Source organism: Sinocyclocheilus rhinocerous, unplaced genomic scaffold, assembly GCF_001515625.1.
Source record: "Sinocyclocheilus rhinocerous isolate Xijiao unplaced genomic scaffold, SAMN03320098_v1.1 scaffold507, whole genome shotgun sequence".
Classification (NCBI taxonomy): Eukaryota; Metazoa; Chordata; class Actinopteri; order Cypriniformes; family Cyprinidae; genus Sinocyclocheilus; species Sinocyclocheilus rhinocerous.
The window spans coordinates 58,713-76,150 of NW_015649561.1; the positions used below are offsets into that span (position 1 = coordinate 58,713).

The 17,438-nt window shown below is 37.2% G+C and overlaps 1 protein-coding gene across 2 annotated transcripts in view; it reads right to left on the bottom strand.

Moving 5' to 3' along the window:
* Positions 1 to 1,102: 1,102 nt before the first annotated feature.
* The window catches only part of LOC107710613 (5'-3' exoribonuclease 1-like), a 24,207-nt gene continuing 7,871 nt past the window's right edge, over positions 1,103 to 17,438 (bottom strand). Inside the window, exons 15-43 of one of the 2 annotated variants that reach the window (XM_016515430.1) lie at positions 17,167 to 17,286; positions 16,907 to 17,076; positions 14,036 to 14,153; positions 13,824 to 13,919; positions 12,853 to 12,953; positions 12,608 to 12,739; positions 12,107 to 12,269; positions 11,970 to 11,989; positions 10,858 to 10,951; positions 10,679 to 10,777; positions 10,432 to 10,547; positions 9,545 to 9,691; positions 9,363 to 9,452; positions 9,064 to 9,199; positions 8,922 to 8,978; positions 8,682 to 8,814; positions 8,525 to 8,594; positions 7,811 to 8,006; positions 6,480 to 6,575; positions 6,302 to 6,394; positions 5,793 to 5,882; positions 5,515 to 5,592; positions 4,739 to 4,870; positions 4,490 to 4,631; positions 4,171 to 4,340; positions 3,742 to 3,855; positions 3,463 to 3,562; positions 3,211 to 3,368; positions 1,103 to 2,483 (exon numbers count right to left, since the gene is read on the bottom strand). In XM_016515430.1, the coding sequence (XP_016370916.1) occupies positions 2,187 to 2,483; positions 3,211 to 3,368; positions 3,463 to 3,562; positions 3,742 to 3,855; positions 4,171 to 4,340; positions 4,490 to 4,631; positions 4,739 to 4,870; positions 5,515 to 5,592; positions 5,793 to 5,882; positions 6,302 to 6,394; positions 6,480 to 6,575; positions 7,811 to 8,006; positions 8,525 to 8,594; positions 8,682 to 8,814; positions 8,922 to 8,978; positions 9,064 to 9,199; positions 9,363 to 9,452; positions 9,545 to 9,691; positions 10,432 to 10,547; positions 10,679 to 10,777; positions 10,858 to 10,951; positions 11,970 to 11,989; positions 12,107 to 12,269; positions 12,608 to 12,739; positions 12,853 to 12,953; positions 13,824 to 13,919; positions 14,036 to 14,153; positions 16,907 to 17,076; positions 17,167 to 17,286 (3,528 nt within the window). In that variant the 3' untranslated portion in view covers positions 1,103 to 2,186. Of the gene's footprint in view, positions 2,484 to 3,210; positions 3,369 to 3,462; positions 3,563 to 3,741; positions 3,856 to 4,170; positions 4,341 to 4,489; positions 4,632 to 4,738; positions 4,871 to 5,514; positions 5,593 to 5,792; positions 5,883 to 6,301; positions 6,395 to 6,479; positions 6,576 to 7,810; positions 8,007 to 8,524; positions 8,595 to 8,681; positions 8,815 to 8,921; positions 8,979 to 9,063; positions 9,200 to 9,362; positions 9,453 to 9,544; positions 9,692 to 10,431; positions 10,548 to 10,678; positions 10,778 to 10,857; positions 10,952 to 11,449; positions 11,566 to 11,696; positions 11,796 to 11,875; positions 11,990 to 12,106; positions 12,270 to 12,607; positions 12,740 to 12,852; positions 12,954 to 13,823; positions 13,920 to 14,035; positions 14,154 to 16,906; positions 17,077 to 17,166; positions 17,287 to 17,438 lie in introns of both variants that reach the window. The other variant, XM_016515429.1, reaches the window with a different exon arrangement.

Genomic DNA, 17,438 nt, shown 5'->3' on the forward strand with positions numbered 1-17,438 from the left:
GTTAACAGATTTTCTGGGTTGGCCTTGAAATTGAGGTCCTAACTGAACAGCTTTATAAGCCAGGCCATTAGAGGCCAATTCTTTTTGCTTGTGTTGGATTTTTAAGGAAATAAAACATTTCAACATGTAAAAAGAGTTTCAAAAGGGAGTTCAAAATCACGTAAGCATAATCAAAACACCACTGAGAAACCCTAATAATGATCACAAGATCAGAGGCATTATGATAGCAAAATGTTTATTATGGTAACAAAATGTCTATTTACACTATGCACTCATTTTTTTTGTCATTCTGGTTTTAAGTCATTAAATAACCCAAATATTATTAAAAAACATAAGGGTTTACTTGCCCATTTGTTCCAACAGGAATGGAATATATATATATCAATAAAAAGTAAACGTGTGATACATTTCATGAACTTTTTTTGAATAATAATAATAATAATTCCTTACATTTATATAGCGCTTTTCTGGGCACTCAAAGCGCTTTACATAGAAGGGGGGAATCTGGCGTTTTTGTGTATACATTTGTATATTACTTTGATCTTAATTTAACCATTTAATAGCATTTATGAGCCATGTGCTCCCTCAGGAATTTTAGAATGTTTGTCTTTTGATTTATGAGCAAATTAAAGTCTATGATTAACATTACCGGAAGAGACTTTTACATGTTGAAACATGAGTAACAATCATGCTTCAAATATGAATTTAGAAGCTGCAGTGTTTTTGCTAACAAGCTGCTCAGACAATCATTGCATTTCTTATAGCAACTTGTTAACAGATTTTCTGGGTTGGCCTTGAAATTGAGGTCCTAACTGAACAGCTTTATAAGCCAGGCCATTAGAGGCCAATTCTTTTTGCTTGTGTTGGATTTTTAAGGAAATAAAACATTTCAACATGTAAAAAGAGTTTCAAAAGGGAGTTCAAAATCACGTAAGCATAATCAAAACACCACTGAGAAACCCTAATAATGATCACAAGATCAGAGGCATTATGATAGCAAAATGTTTATTATGGTAACAAAATGTCTATTTACACTATGCACTCATTTTTTTTGTCATTCTGGTTTTAAGTCATTAAATAACTCAAATATTATTAAAAAATAAAAGGGTTTACTTGCGATCTTTTAAAACTTGGACAAAAGAGATCTGGTAGGATACAAACACGTAGAGAAGATGAAAACAAAAAGGGTGCCGGCATAGAAATATTAACAACTGTTATTTATCCATTTGTAAAATGGTGCATATAAAATCCATAGATCTAAATACACAAAATTCATTTTAAAACCACAGAACTTAAACATCTTCCCTGGAAATAAAGGTAGGCTAATACAAAAATAAAACCAATTTGAAATGTTCACAATTCGAGCAACATCTTATTAGAAAGGCATCTTATTATCGTTTTTTTAAGTTTGCATCCCCTGCCCGACCATGTTTAGTCTTGTATACACACACACACACACACACACACAATAAATCCACAGAGATTACATTTGCTTAAATCAGTGTGCTTCCTGGCTTGGTGAACATAATGAGCTGGTTTTAACACCTGCTTTAGGTCTATGGAATATTCCATAGAATGCTTCCAACAAATCTTTGAGCATAGAACTGGTCTTAATTTGAACCTCTGAAACTAGATCCAAGGGTTCAGTCTGACAGCTTTACTGCTTTCCGAGTAACACCGTGTAATAATAGTATCTCTATCCTTCAGTGCTGGACTGCAACACTGTGCAATAGAGAAAAAAATGTAATGCGAGTACAGATGTTGTATTGCAGCAGCTTGTGCCACATCGTATCACTTCCTTGTGCATAACGTCCTGTCTACAAAACTAATTATTGCACTTTGAATATTAAAATCCAGCATCACAAAATAACCAGTGAACATGATAAAAGCTTAAAGGTCTGATTTGGGTCAAAAAAGAAGAAGAAAGGAAAACACTGAGGTAAATGTAAAACCCATTTCATGATTCTATGATCATTTTGGTGCAGTTATCAATAAAAATGTTTTCCAGCACTACCTTCACTCAAAACATGGCAACTAAAACGAATACAAAACTAATTCGATGCCAGTGACAAATACATTGTCTCACCAAACGATCGAATCATGAAGACGGACAACTGCATCTTGTGTCTTACTATGAAATGCCGGGGTTCTCCCTCGAGAGAGATGGACAGTGTGAGAAAATGCTTTCAGTCCGTCACTTTAGCAGCCTCGAAGTTGACCGCCAGTTTCCGGTGTTTCCTCTTGGAGGCTGAGCCGGGCGTGTGAGGATTGGTGTTCTGCCTGGGCGTCTTGGGTGTGGTGGGCTTATCTGCAGGCTCATGGGTGCTAATGGGTGGGGGGGTCTTGGGGGCTGATGCGGACACTGGGGCAGAAGCAGCAGCAGCCGGTCCACCGCCTGAGGTCTGACCAGCATAGGCAGAGCTTCCTGACATTTGCTTTGCCTCTTGGTTCTTGGTTCTGCCTGAAACTCGCTTCTTGGTCACCTAAAGACACAAAGGCATGTTATAGCTACAGTGAAATATTGTAGTGTAAACAAACTAAATACAAAAAAAATACAACATTCTATAATAACAACCTGAATACATGTGTGTACATATTCATTATTTTCTAAAAAGTTTTAAAGTATAGTTTATATTTATAAAAAGTTCAATTTTGCCTTAATGTATTTATAAATATCATACATGTTTCTGGGGAGTTCCACCACATGAATTTTTACAACCTGAACTAACCTTGACTGGTCATAAACAGATCAAACTACCTAACATTTTAAAAATACATTTTGACCTTGATGCACATTCATGAGGGCCATATAATTACCTGATATTCATGTTTTTTCTTTGCATGTCGTCTGCACCACATGATTTTGCAAATTTGTTCAATATTTTAAAACCTCTTTTTATATTTATTTGTGGCTCAAAATCTATTTATCTAACCCGCTTTGAGATGCTGAAAACACTGGATCATGAGCTGCACGTGTAAATGATCACAGTGCCAAGCTTCGTTCTGAAACACGCAGCGCAATGGACTATATTCATAATTAATAAAAATACACACTACTGTGTGTATCAACTTGATATCGGAAATGTGCAGTTAGTACCAGTGTATCGATACTATGGGAAATGAGTACTGAAACGGTTTCAAATGTTCAGGATTTATATGTATATTAAAAAAAAATCTATATTTTTGACAACATCATCAAGAAGTTCTCACCTGTAGGGGAACAAACTGGTTGTGGGATCCGCTGGCCGCTGATGGCACAGGGGCCCGTGCTCCAGGGAAAGTTCCTCCATAGAACGGCTGGCCCTGGTGGGGAAACCGCATCCCCCAGTGAAGAGGTCTGTAGCCATGTGGCGGCATCAGAAGACCACCTGTGTAAACAAAACATCAGATCAAGTGTAAATGTACAGAACATCTGCATTAGAACAACAGGATTTAACAGAAAACAGACAATATGACTCAGACCTGCTGGCTGACCAAACATGGAGGGATGAGGCGCAAGTGGCCTCATCTGCTGGACTCCGGGGAATATGGGAGGAGGCAGTGGGAACGAACCCAACGAGTTCTGCAGAAGACGATATGATTTCATTCGGCAGTCAACAAGGACTTACTAAAAATTATTGTAGAGTGTACTATATTCCATTAAGACACCATAATTCATTATATCACAAGAAAAGTCATGTAAGTACTACCATATACTGAATTCATCAGTTTTTTTTTTTTGAGTTGATACAAAACGATTACCAATCGTTGAAGGGCAAAGAGAGCAGCTTTCTCTTTAGCTTCAGTTTCAGATTGACACTGAGGACCGTGAATCAGCAGGCCATTAGACAACTTCACCTGACACACTGTGAGACTCTACAGAACAAGAAAAAGAGCAAATGAGATGGAAAGAGGCGGCGGAAAACATTAGGTCTTATTCACTGAACTACATACCAATGTGGGCTTGAAATCTGTATATGAACTTTCAATATTCATTCATCATGATGGCTTGGGTATTGAGCGTTTTGGGTATTAAGTTCTTCCTCCAACTTTCTGCTTAGAGTTCTTGTAAAGATCTAACCAAATTATGATTGGCTTTTTTGCATATCTATATTTATGTGGACATATGGATACGGTTCTTTTCTTTCTTAGGCTACACAGATATAGGTGGAGTTTGAGAGATGGACCAACCTGTCTGTTGCGGAGGAAGGCGAACTCTGGAGGTCCCATCCCAAGCCCCATGCATACCCGCCCGAGTTCAGTGGCCATGCTGGGGAGGAGGGGTGGCTGGCCAGCCAGAGGAGGAGGAGGAGGAGGAGCCGCTGCTGGCGCATCAGTCTGAGGAGTATTTATCCGAGCAGCTGAGAGACAGAGAACATTCACTTATTATTATTCACTGTGCATATATCTCAGGTTTGAGAATTAATCATCTAACAAAGTAAAGTTCCACAGCCTGAACAAGTCCATCTTACCAGCCTGCTTCTGAATCTGATTGGACACAATGCAGTACCTAGTTTTTTGCTGGAGCGTCTCTTGCTCTGCTGTTGGGCATTGGGGTTTGCTGAATCCTGGCCACCAGTGAAATCAGGGGCAGAGGAACTTGGTCCAGAGCTGTCAATCTTCAACATTTCTTTCAATACCAGAGTTCCCTTCTGCTCGAACGAAAAAAATAAAATAACTTGAAACATTCAAAGACATTTAAATAACCATACTTTTTCACTCTTTTGTGCTGCAGATATGAGAACCATGGATTACACACCATGGCAAAGGACTGTGGGGAAAGAGGCTCTCCTGATTGGTTCTTGGGCTCTGTAGGTGGATGATTCTGGGCAGGCTCAGGATCCTTTGAGATCTTCAGATTGGCTATAAGCTCCTCAAATTCTGTAGATGCCTGTAAATATATAAATACTATAAGTAAAAAAATTATTATACTAATTATAAAAAAAAAGAGAGCAATGTTTTTTTTTTTTGGCAATGAGTCATATTCATATAATCACTCATGCACAATAGTGAAAGTGGAATGTGTATTGTAGATTGGCACTTGCATATAAATCTACCTCTTAATTACAGTAATCTGCATAGTCACACAAGTCGGTTTTATTTAGATATGAATTGAATGGGAAGCCAAGAACGGATAGTGATTGTCCTGGCGGCTGTTTGTTCAGGTTTATTTGTAGCTTTTATCTTTCCAAAACACTGTTTGAAATGATGTTGATATGTTTTCAACCAAGTATACAAGGTCCTTAAAGGGATAGATCACCAAAAAATGAAAAATCTGTCATCATTTACCCATCCTTAAGTTGTTCCAAACATATATGAGTTTCTTTTATCTGTTAAATCTGTCTTTTGTGTTTGGCATTGGACATTAATAACATTGAACCCCAATGACTTTCAAAAAACCCTCAGACTTTAAAAAAAAAATCATCTTATTTTGTGTTTCACAGAAGACAGACAGTCAGTTATAAAGTTATGGAATGACACGAGGAAGAGTAAATTAGGACAATATTCATTTTTGGGTAAACCATCCCCACAAACCTTATTTGAAGGCCCTTGTACGAGAGCCATAGTCACATCCTCATTTCTCTTCAGAAGTCTAATATTGCCACCTGAGGCCTGTAAAATAAATAAAAACGTATTAAGCATTTATTATACCACATAAAAGAGAAAGCTAATAAAGAAAACCTGATATTAGAATATAAGCTACTGTATAAATGTGAAATGTAAAAGGTCATCTTAGTGTTGACAGTGATCAAATGCTAGGGCTTGACAGCTGACTTATACAGTGCAGTGGTGTATGAAATAGGAAAACATACAAGTTTGTTGGATGGGTCGTTGCCTTGGCTTTGTTTACTTTTTCCCTCCAGCTGGTGCTGATGTGGCATCAGTCCACTGCTTTTTCCAGCCTGTCAAAAATAACACCAGGTAAATGTCATATACTACATATAATAACCAGTGCTATTTTAGTATCATTACTGTACTCTCTTAGTATTTATTAATATTTTGAATTAGTTTTTATTTTTAAATTTAAATTTAAATTTTTAAAAAGCAATTTTCTTGTTTAGTCTTCTGTTAGCCTCGTCCTTAGGCATTTAACAAAAAACAAAGACTATTTAGTTTTTTTTTTTCAGTTTTACTGATTTTAGTACTTCAACTTTAAACAAAAATTAGAAATGTTCCATTTGGACCTAAATGAAAGAAAATAACCTTATTTTTCTGTTCTAAATTATTTTTGTCAAAAACGTTTTTTTTTTTAGCATTTTTAGTTTTAGTTAATGATAATAACACTGATCACAAGCACACAGATTAAGAGAGAGTTACTTACATTAATTTGCCAGTGAGCTGGTGGTTTCTGGGGCATTCCTGAACTCTGAAGAGTCTGCCATACATTACTGAACTCTCTCTCATTACTAGAGCCCTAGAGGAACACAAAGAAAAGTGTTCTAATGGATCATGGACAATCCCCAGAGCAGTAAGGCCTATTAACCTCACACAATTCATACCTTGTGTTGGTTTTTCTGGTTGAGGGCTTTGTGAGGCGAGTTTCTGTTGCCCTGAGTGTCCGCCCTGAGATTAAAACTCTGTCGGCCATTCTGCTGCTGTCAATAGGAAATTCAACACCGTGAGATCTTCACATGGAACAACATACATCCCTTTGCATTATTGAAGGGGAACCTGTTGGCACTTCACAGATTACTACTTAATAATTACACCTTAATATTAAGACCTAACAGATTTAGCACACAAGTACTAACGTTTGAGTTGTGGTGCTCATGCAAATCTGGTTCATATCATTTCCTGAATCTCCCTTCATTTGAAAATAATACATTTAGCTCTGGATCACATATTCACCAGACGAATACTACTTGATTTATTCCAGTAACCATCCTGTTACTATATATTTAGGTCAAAGACAAAAAAGGGTTTTCAAGCATCAAAACAATCAGAGTTTACTACAGCTTTGAATGTTTTTTTCTCTCCATACATTAGTGTGTGTCTTGTTTAATTATATTTCTCTGAGCAAAAACTAATGACCATCGTGTATTTTTATCATGATTCACTAAAGACACCCACTAAAATGTCAACAAAACAAAAAAAATCTTTTCAGGCATATTTAGAACCAGAATATTTAGAACCTCTATTTAAGGAGGATCAAAGTGCTGTCCCCAAAAACGAACTAATCTTAATTTTAAATCTATACCAGTCTTTGCTACTATCCTTCAAACCACTAGGTTTTATCCATTTGTCAACAAAATGTTTTCAATCATTTAAAATATAACACAATTTTGTATGATCACTCTTTTTTTATATATATTTTAATAAGTACAGGTCAGAATAAGTATGTCGTTTCTCTTATACATAAATATATCGGTTACACTGAATGACGATGGAACATTATTTCACCCATATTTTGACATTTTATTTTACAAAAGTTATTGAATCATTAAAGCAGACGCTTAACTTGCATTTAATATGCGTTCTATTTATATGAAATCACTTTTATAAATTTTATTTGATACGGACACCAAAATTGGATATTATGTCTTTGACCCATATACTGGATATAATTTTAAAAAGTATATAAAAATCTAAAAGTAAATTTGCCATTATGTCATTCAAAATCTATTCATATGAATCAACTGAAAAGTACTGAGACCTAGACAGGTTAAATCATCACAGTCCTGTGCTAAAGTCCAAAAGCTCTGCTTCAGAGATATTGGACTCTAGCACAAGGAGTATAAAGGAGGATCTTTATGACCTATTTCTAGTGGGGTATCAGTAGAGTCATTGAGGGATGAATAGAGGTTATGAGGGATGAATGTGCGCCCATTACCTGCGTAGGAATAAACGGTGAGCGTGGCGAGTGGTTAAGGCCGCCCAGCTGGCTCTTGTGTGTGAGATGGGATGAAGAAGATGGCTGGGGTTTGACGATGGCAGTGAGTTTGTGACAGCCCAGCTCCTTTCTGCTGCCGTGGCTCAGGTTGATTAAGGCACTGGGAGGCAGTCGATAGCCACGCCCAGGAGAGCACCTGCACACACACCAGATGCGTATAAAACACTGTCTAACAATCACATACATTACCGCTTAAAAGTTTGGTGTTGGTAAGAATTTTTAATGGCTATGAAAAAAGTCTCTTTTTTTTTTTTTTGGATCAAAAATACAGTAAAAACTGTAATACTGTGTAAAATTACTACAATTTAAAAGTTAACTCGTTTATTTTTTAAATATATTTTAAAATCTAATTTATTTCTGTGATGAATTTTCAGCATCATTACTCCAGTCTTCAGTGTCACATGATCCTTCAGACATCATTCTAATATGCTGATTTGGTGCTCAAGAAACATTTCTTATTATTATCAACGTTGAAAACAGTTGTGCTGCTAAATAATTTTGTGGAAACAGTGATACATTCTGAAAGCAACAGCAAACTTTTGTAACATTATAAATGTCTTTACTGTCACTTTTTAAACAATTTAATGTGTCCGTACGGAATAAAAATATCATTTCGAAATTTGCATCATCCACTGAGAGAAATAACTTCTGTACCTGACAGTGAGTCCTCCAGCAAACTCCTCATCAAACAGCACTTCATACAGAACTTCAGCCTCACGTTCAGCTAAAGGAAACAGGGAAGACAAAGAATGAAGGACAAAACGAGATGCAAAAGGACGCCAGAGAGTTTGCATGGGGTTTACACTTTTACCTCCTTTGATGCCAATGATGGTTCCGCGAAGGCCGAGAGGAACCGAGAAGCTTTCTCTCACATTGACAACACGGTCAAACAGATGATACTCTGCGTCAGAATCTGGAACAACACCGTGCTGCTGCTCCAAAGGCTGCACACACACACACACATGCATATTTTCTCTCTCTCTCTCTCTATGTCTATATGTATATAAATAAAAGAAATACATATAATATATAAACATTGACAAACACATACCCTGAAAAGCAGGTGGGGCTTTACAGTGACTCGTACTTTCTTGTTCATCTTCTTTGCCTGTGACCCACACATGATCAACAAATCATCCACAGAAAGACAGGAACAAGTATTGTGATTGTTGAGGTTTGTATGTGATCACCACCTTCATTTTCTCCAGCTCCTCTTCAATCTTCTCCACAATGCCAGCGTCCAGGATCTGGAGATCACATGAAGCTCGGGAGGAGGAACTGACTGGATGGTTTTTCAACCAGCCCTGGATCTCCTGGACCCTTTCAGCGCTATTTAAATCATCACAAAGATAAACAGTTACTATTATCAAGTCTGGCATACTGAAAATGTATTGCATTCGGAACAATGATTCATTATCGGTAATAAAGTAATATCACAAGAGGATTTGCATTCTACGTACTACTGCTCGTCTAAAACAGATTCAAAACACACCCATTCTCATCTTCTCCTGGCCAGATGTCATCTTCGTAAAAGACGTCATCGTGACTGTTTCGAGCGATAAAGTCAAACAGCTCTGAAAATCTGAGAGACAAGGACATAATTTATTTTTAAATATTTGCAAAACCACAGGTACAACCACAAGCACACATACAATCTCCAATACACATACACACCTCTCTAAGTATTCAGCTAAAAGTTCCTCTACAGCAGCGGAGTAGAGCCACTCTTTCTCTGTTCTCTTGGTGTAGCCAGGAACTTCTTCATTCTTCTTGTTGAACTTGAGATTAAGGCCCACATTGGCTTTCTGCTCTCCATGAGGACTGTACAGAGAAACATTTATTCAAAAGCCATTCATTTTTAGGGAAATAAAAAGAATATTGTTCATTAAATAATCAAAGCCAAATCCTGTGGATGGACAATTATTAAAATGATGGCCTGTACCAATATATATATATATATTAATATTATGAACGATATTATGAATATTATGAACCAATAAATTGCCAATATTGAAATGCTATACAATATTGTCTGAATAAACAAAAAAAAAAAAAAATATTAATTCTGCAAGTGAATTTAGGCATCAAACATTATAAATGTGCAGTATGAAGAAAGGATATTCATTTAGAAATGTAACAATTATTAAATTACTAGTGTTTTTAAAGATTAACTTTAAGTGGTGGTCAGACGATGGCAAATGTAATCTAAATGTAAAACTAAGGGAAGTGACAATTAAATAACCAAAATCGCCCGACACCAGAATATAAAAAATAAAAACTCCAATATCAAGATCCTGACATATTGTGTATTCCTATGAAATTTATCACAACTTTAGATGGATAACTAATCCTAAAAGTTCTTACATAAAACTGTTGCGGAGATAAATACAGTGCTTTTAAATGAAAATATCAGCGACTAAATGTAAACAATGGATCTATCATTGTTTAAAGGTCTGAATACTTCTGAAAGGCAATGTATTGAGAGTACATAAAAAAATGAAAAAAAAAAAAATTCTAATAAATAAATCAAAGTAGGCCTATGCATTGTTTTATTCACTGACTTTTTCTTGGATCCTCTTCCGATGAAGATGCTACCGGAGAACCTTGAGACGAGGTAGCTGGTGATACCAAGGCGGGAGGCGAGCACATACCCAGGACAGTACTTCACAGAGTATTTCTGAAAAACAAAAGACTATTGGTAAAATCTGAAAACAAAAGCAGACCAAGGCCAAATGAACAGTGTGAAAAATAAATTGAAGAAAAACAAAGTGTACTGGGCACAGACTTCTTGACAGACTCGAGACTTACATGCTGGTTCTGTATTAAGGCATCAAGTTGAGGTTCACACGGTACGGAGAAGACCACTCTAACCCGTCCCTCATTGATGACATCACTAGAATCTTGCACCTAAGCAAACAGAAAAAATCCTACATAACTGGCATTTAACAACAGCAGCTGGTCTGGAGAGCACCAAAACCAGTACATACATCTCCCATTGCGCCGTAATATGGGTTTGCAACCATAAAGACAACGGTTCCTGGGGGAAACAGCTCCTCCAGTGTCTTGAAGCGTGCCAATGATTTCTGCAAGTGAATTTAGGCATCAAACATTATAAATGTGCAGTATGAAGAAAGGATATTCATTTAGAAATGTAACAATTATTAAATTACTAGTGTTTTTAAAGATTAACTTTAAGTGGTGGTCAGACGATGGCAAATGTAATCTAAATGTAAAACTAAGGGAAGTGACAATTAAATAACCAAAATCGCCCGACACCAGAATATAAAAAATAAAAACTCCAATATCAAGATCCTGACATATTGTGTATTCCTATGAAATTTATCACAACTTTAGATGGATAACTAATCCTAAAAGTTCTTACATAAAACTGTTGCGGAGATAAATACAGTGCTTTTAAATGAAAATATCAGCGACTAAATGTAAACAATGGATCTATCATTGTTTAAAGGTCTGAATACTTCTGAAAGGCAATGTATTGAGAGTACATAAAAAAATGAAAAAAAAAAAAATTCTAATAAATAAATCAAAGTAGGCCTATGCATTGTTTTATTCACTGACTTTTTCTTGGATCCTCTTCCGATGAAGATGCTACCGGAGAACCTTGAGACGAGGTAGCTGGTGATACCAAGGCGGGAGGCGAGCACATACCCAGGACAGTACTTCACAGAGTATTTCTGAAAAACAAAAGACTATTGGTAAAATCTGAAAACAAAAGCAGACCAAGGCCAAATGAACAGTGTGAAAAATAAATTGAAGAAAAACAAAGTGTACTGGGCACAGACTTCTTGACAGACTCGAGACTTACATGCTGGTTCTGTATTAAGGCATCAAGTTGAGGTTCACACGGTACGGAGAAGACCACTCTAACCCGTCCCTCATTGATGACATCACTAGAATCTTGCACCTAAGCAAACAGAAAAAATCCTACATAACTGGCATTTAACAACAGCAGCTGGTCTGGAGAGCACCAAAACCAGTACATACATCTCCCATTGCGCCGTAATATGGGTTTGCAACCATAAAGACAACGGTTCCTGGGGGAAACAGCTCCTCCAGTGTCTTGAAGCGTGCCAATGATGAATCAAAGGCTTTGATATCCTGAAGTGAAAAAACAGCATACTTAAAACATCCAAACAACTTTTACATTTTTCCCAAGAAGCAGGCTGGTTCTTGGTTAGAATTCCTGTTTAATTTTGGGCTGGTGCGAATATTTACCTTCACAATGGTCTGGTAGGGATAGGGCAGGACCTGTTTGGCAAACTGCTTTTCCAAATGGACATTTCCGTTTTGACCAATGACATACTTCCTGCCTGTCAGCAGCTGGGCGTATACCACCACATCCGTCTCATTGATCACAGTGCCTTTGCGCTTGCTAAAGCTGAAAAGCAGATAAAGTGATATTTTACATATGGACACTTAACATGACAGAATTCAAAAATATGCAAAGCTTTCTACGACTCTGAACGTGCATAGCTAAGATTAAGGATTGCTATTGAAAAATTAGTTCATACTGTATAGATACCAGGGCTTATAGGCATGAATGGTGTAAATTGCAGCTGAACAAAAAGCACAGCGACCATTAAAACTAAAAATTCAAATTCAAATACTGACACACTGAATTAAAGCTCACTCATGCAAGTCACGTATCAGCCAGATAAAAACATTGCAGCTTACGATTAGACAAGTGCCAATAACATGAATAAAAGGGCAGCATACTGCTCTGAGAGGCCTTGCACTTCTTTGACCCACTCCTTCTGCTCTTTATCAGTCAGATGGGTGACTTTAGCAGGCGGTGGAGTGTTACCCAGATACAACATCTGTGATCCTGATGGTTCGTCTAAAGAAAACCTGCAGAGTAGGAGTGAGACACTATTAACAGACTAAAAGAGAGGGTTTGAGTGAGCTACAGGACTCTATGACAGCAAATCACTTAGAAATGTCAATACAACAAACAAACTTACTTTGTTTCGCCATCTGAAACAGCTACAACTCGAGCTTCCATCAAATGGGGCCAGTTCACGAACAAAGACTTTCCGAGAACCAGCGCTGCAATATCTTCCACCTGCAATGAAGAGAAACGTATTACCACATTACCATAAAACAACATACATTTAAAAGAGACCTTTTAAGTCCAAGTTAAAAAAAAAAAAAAGGAATAAATTGAATGGACCACAATATGTCAATATTGTCACTGCACCCAACCAATAGAACAGGGGTGGCGAACGTCGGTCCTGGAGAGCCGCAGCCCTGCAGAGTTTCGCTTCAAACCTAATCAAACACACCTGAACAAGCTAATCAAGGTCTGAACGGTTAGTAGGAAGCTACAGGCAGGTGAGTTTTAATTAGGGTTGGAGCTGAACTCTGCAGGGCTGCGGCTCTCCAGGACCGGAGTCCGCCACCCCTGCAATAGAATATAGAAAATAACTTTACTTTCTGATCGCACTGCAAAAAAGCCACACTGGCTTTCCAATGCAAATGTCTAAATATTTCTAAAATCAAGGTACATGTCAATATCTGACAATGGGACCAGAAAAATCTACTTAATTGAAAGGGAAAATATGTTTTCCTACCCCACTGACACATATTTGTTTTAAGCAAAAAAAACAAGACTTCACATGTTCAATTTGCATATCAAACAAATGTATCTTGATTTAAGTATGTTTAACCATTTGCATTAGAAAATAAAACGAAAAAATACAGAGGAATTTTTTTCCCAACATGCAACATTTCATGCAATGATTTTATGAATTAATGAACTCCCTTTTAAGGCCTTAATTTTTGGGAGAGCAATTTAGGACTTAAGACCTGCAGAAACCTTGCAAAATGTCATTTAGTGTCTGAGATAGTCCAAAAAAAAGTCATTAAGAAACTTTAAAAAAAAAATCAAGTCTAGAATTCAAGCTGCCTTTAGTGTGAGGGGACAACTGCCCACCTGTTCCATTTCCTGGCTGGCTAAAATCTCCAGTATCATGTTCTCCCCTCTGCTGCTTTGTTGAAACACCATCACTCCACTTTTCTTCTTATAAAACTGTGTGAGAGATACAGCAGGAAAATCAGCATTAATCCTGTGATGATCACATACTGATCCCCATTAATAGGATAATAAGCGATAATCTGCAGACAGTCAGATTGAAGATTGTTTACTTTATGACGGATGTGCTGTAAGGTGGGGAAGCCACAGAAATAAAGAGTTCCTCTGTCAATCCTACGCGCTACATGATCCAGTGATACACGCCAGGCATCCATTGGGATCGGCGTTTGCCTAAAAACATAAACACAGTGGATGTTATTTCCAAAAGACGACAAATAAATAAACCAAGCGCTGACACTGTTCAGAGTGTATTGATGTGAAGTGTGAAGTATAAATGTAAAAACAAAAGTGACTACATATTAAAATGAAAACATTACGCATTATAAATATCAACAAAACTATAAAGAGTTTGTTAATTGTAAAGTGAAAAAGTGGAAATATAAATACAAAACTCTGACACTATATCAAAATTAATAGGTTATTAATTAATATGATATGATATATTAAATAATTAATATTAATAATATGGATATTAAATAATTCATTTATCTGTTAATTACAAAGTGACAAGCGTAAAGGGAAAAACATAAATGTGATACCATATTAAAGTGAAGGCAAGAAATGATTAAGATATTGTTATTATTATTATTATTGTAAATAAATAAATAAATAAATAGTAATATTAATTAGAATGTATCTGTTAATTATAAAGTGCCATGTGTAAAGGTAAATACAGAATTGTGATACCATATTAAAACGAAGGAAAGATATTCTTACAATTAATATTAAAGGGGTCATATGATGCTATTTCAAGTTTTCCTTTCTCTTTGGAGTGTACCAAGCTCTTGGTGCATAAAGAAGATCTGTAAAGTTGCAAAGACTGAAGTCTCAAATCCAAAGTGATATTCTTTATAAAAGTTAAGAGTCAGCCACGCCCAAAGTTAAGACTCTGCCACGCCCCCCTAAAATGGCTCGTTCTAACACGCCCCCACATATCTACCTCATTATGTGGAAATATTTGCATAATGCGGCCCAAATGTTCACGCAAAAAAGGAAGGTGTGGTTTCAGTAACCGCAGTTAGTGTTGAAGCAGCATGTCAGGGAGACGCTGTGTGTTTCTAGGCGAAAGTAAAAGCACTTTATTTGGCCTTCCGGAAGTAGATGCATTTAGGAATCTTTAAGATTACTTACAACAGAACAGCAATGCATTTTATGGACGGCCGTTTCGTGAACCTAGGAGAGGAGGTAATTCTGTCTTTGCTATGACAATCTTGCGCTTCTGAATCAGCTACTGTTTTGTTATTGGTTTAAGTATTTGCTATTGACTGTTCAAATGCGGAGTTTTGCGCAGCGCAGAGTAACGCGTCGTGTGTGTGTGTGTGAGGGGAACAGGGTCACATCACAGGCATCACAGGAGTCTGTCAGAAATCATAGCACGTCAGCTGTCTTAACCGCGGCTTGTGTACTGCATCATCAGCATCATCACCACGCGACTCTGTTGCCCTTTCGGGCTTGAACTGATGGTAAAACTAACGACATTATTAACTGTCTTGATATTTACTTTGAAAGCTGAAGCTACCCAGCTATTTTAAAGGGGTCATATGATGCGATTTTAAGTTTTCCTTTCTCTTTGGAGTGTTACAAGCTGATTGTGCATATATAAGATCCCTGAAGTTGCAAAGACTAAAGTCTCAAAACCAAAGAGATATTAAGTTAAGACTCTGCCATGCCCCCCTAAAACGGCTCGTTCTAACACGCCCCCACATATCTACCTCACTATGTGGAAATATTTGCATAATGCTGCCCAAATGTGCACGCAAAGAAAGAAGGCGTGGTTTCAGTAACCGCAGTTAGTGTTGAAGCAGCATGTCAGGGAGACGCTGTGTGTTTCTAGGCGAAAGCAGAAGCACTTTATTTGGCCTTCCGAAAGTAGATGCATTTAGGAATCTTTAAGATTACTTACAACAGAACAGCAATGCATTTTATGGACGACCGTTTCGTGAACCTAGGAGAGGAGGTAGTTCTGACTTTGCTATGACAATCTGGCGCTTCTGAATCAGCTACTGTTTTGTTATTAGTTTAAGTATTTGCTATTGACTGTTCAAATGCGGAGTTTTGCGCAGCGCAGAGAAACGTGTCGTGTGTGTGGGGAACAGGGTCACATCACAGGAGAGTGAACTGCTTGTCAGAAATCATAGCATGTCAGCTGTCTTAACCGCGGCTTGTGTACTGCATCATCACTGTGTCTGTCATGCGACTCTGTTGCCCTTTCGGGCTTTCCGACGCGTGCTTGTGGTGTTCGGCCAATCACAATGCACTGGGTTAGCTGGCCAATCAGAGCAGACTGTGCTTGTCAAAGGAGGGGGCTTTGTTGAAAAACGACGTGTTTGAGAGATCCGGGGCATAGAGGACCTACAATAATGTACAGTATTTGAAAAATAATGTGTTTTTTGAACATTAAAGCATGTCAACATATTCTGTTACACCAAATACACAAAATAATGATCTTTAAAATAGCATCATATGACCCCTTTAAATAAGGAGAAGAATAAATAATTAGTCATATTAATTCGAATTTATCTGTTTATTATAAAGTGCCAAGTGTAAAGGTAAATACAGAAATGTGACACCATATTAAATTGAAGGCAAGATATTATTATTAATATTAAATAATAATAATTAATTAGTAATATTAATTAGAATTTATCTTAATTATAAAGTGCAAAGGTAAATAGAGAAATATGACACCTTATTAAAATGAAGGTACAAAAATAAAACAAATAATAACTAGAAATTATAATAATTACAATTATCTGTAACTATAAAGTGAAAAGTGTTAATGTAAACAGAAAAGTATAACACTATATTAAAATGACCGCATGATTTATTATTTATTTATTAATTATATTATTTATTTATTATTTATTACCATGTTAACATGTGAGCGGGTGAAATGTACTGTGGCATGCAGACTCAGGACATACCTGACATGGCAGTGGACGATGTTGGGGAAGAGTTGGGGGAGGGGGGAGTTGTAGGCATAGTCCAGCTCTTTATCAAAGCAGTTGATGGCACACTCGGTATGTCTGTTCCTAGCCTTCTCTGACGGAGCCAGTTTATGAGTGTAGGGCTCCATAGCAGCTAACAAGCATTTCTAAATGCAAACGCATATCATATCATGAAACTGCACTTCCATCACAGCTTTTATGGTGAGATACACAGTGAATGCAGATGTTTAAAGCACCTCGTCGATAAACGGAATGAGCACAACGGCTTCCCACTCCTGCTGCTTGCCGTTCAGGTCCGTTTTGAAGTCTTGTGGGTAACACTCAACAATGGGTGAGCCCGGTGACGTCATCAGATGCTGTGAAGAAGTCAGTAAATGAGGGAGAGTTTCTAACGAACAATGACATGATGGAGACACTAAGTGTGTGTCAACCCTCTACGGACACCTTGGCAATTGAATCGCCATTGGCTAGTACATTTTTTTGTTTACTTGCCAGACTGAAATACTAT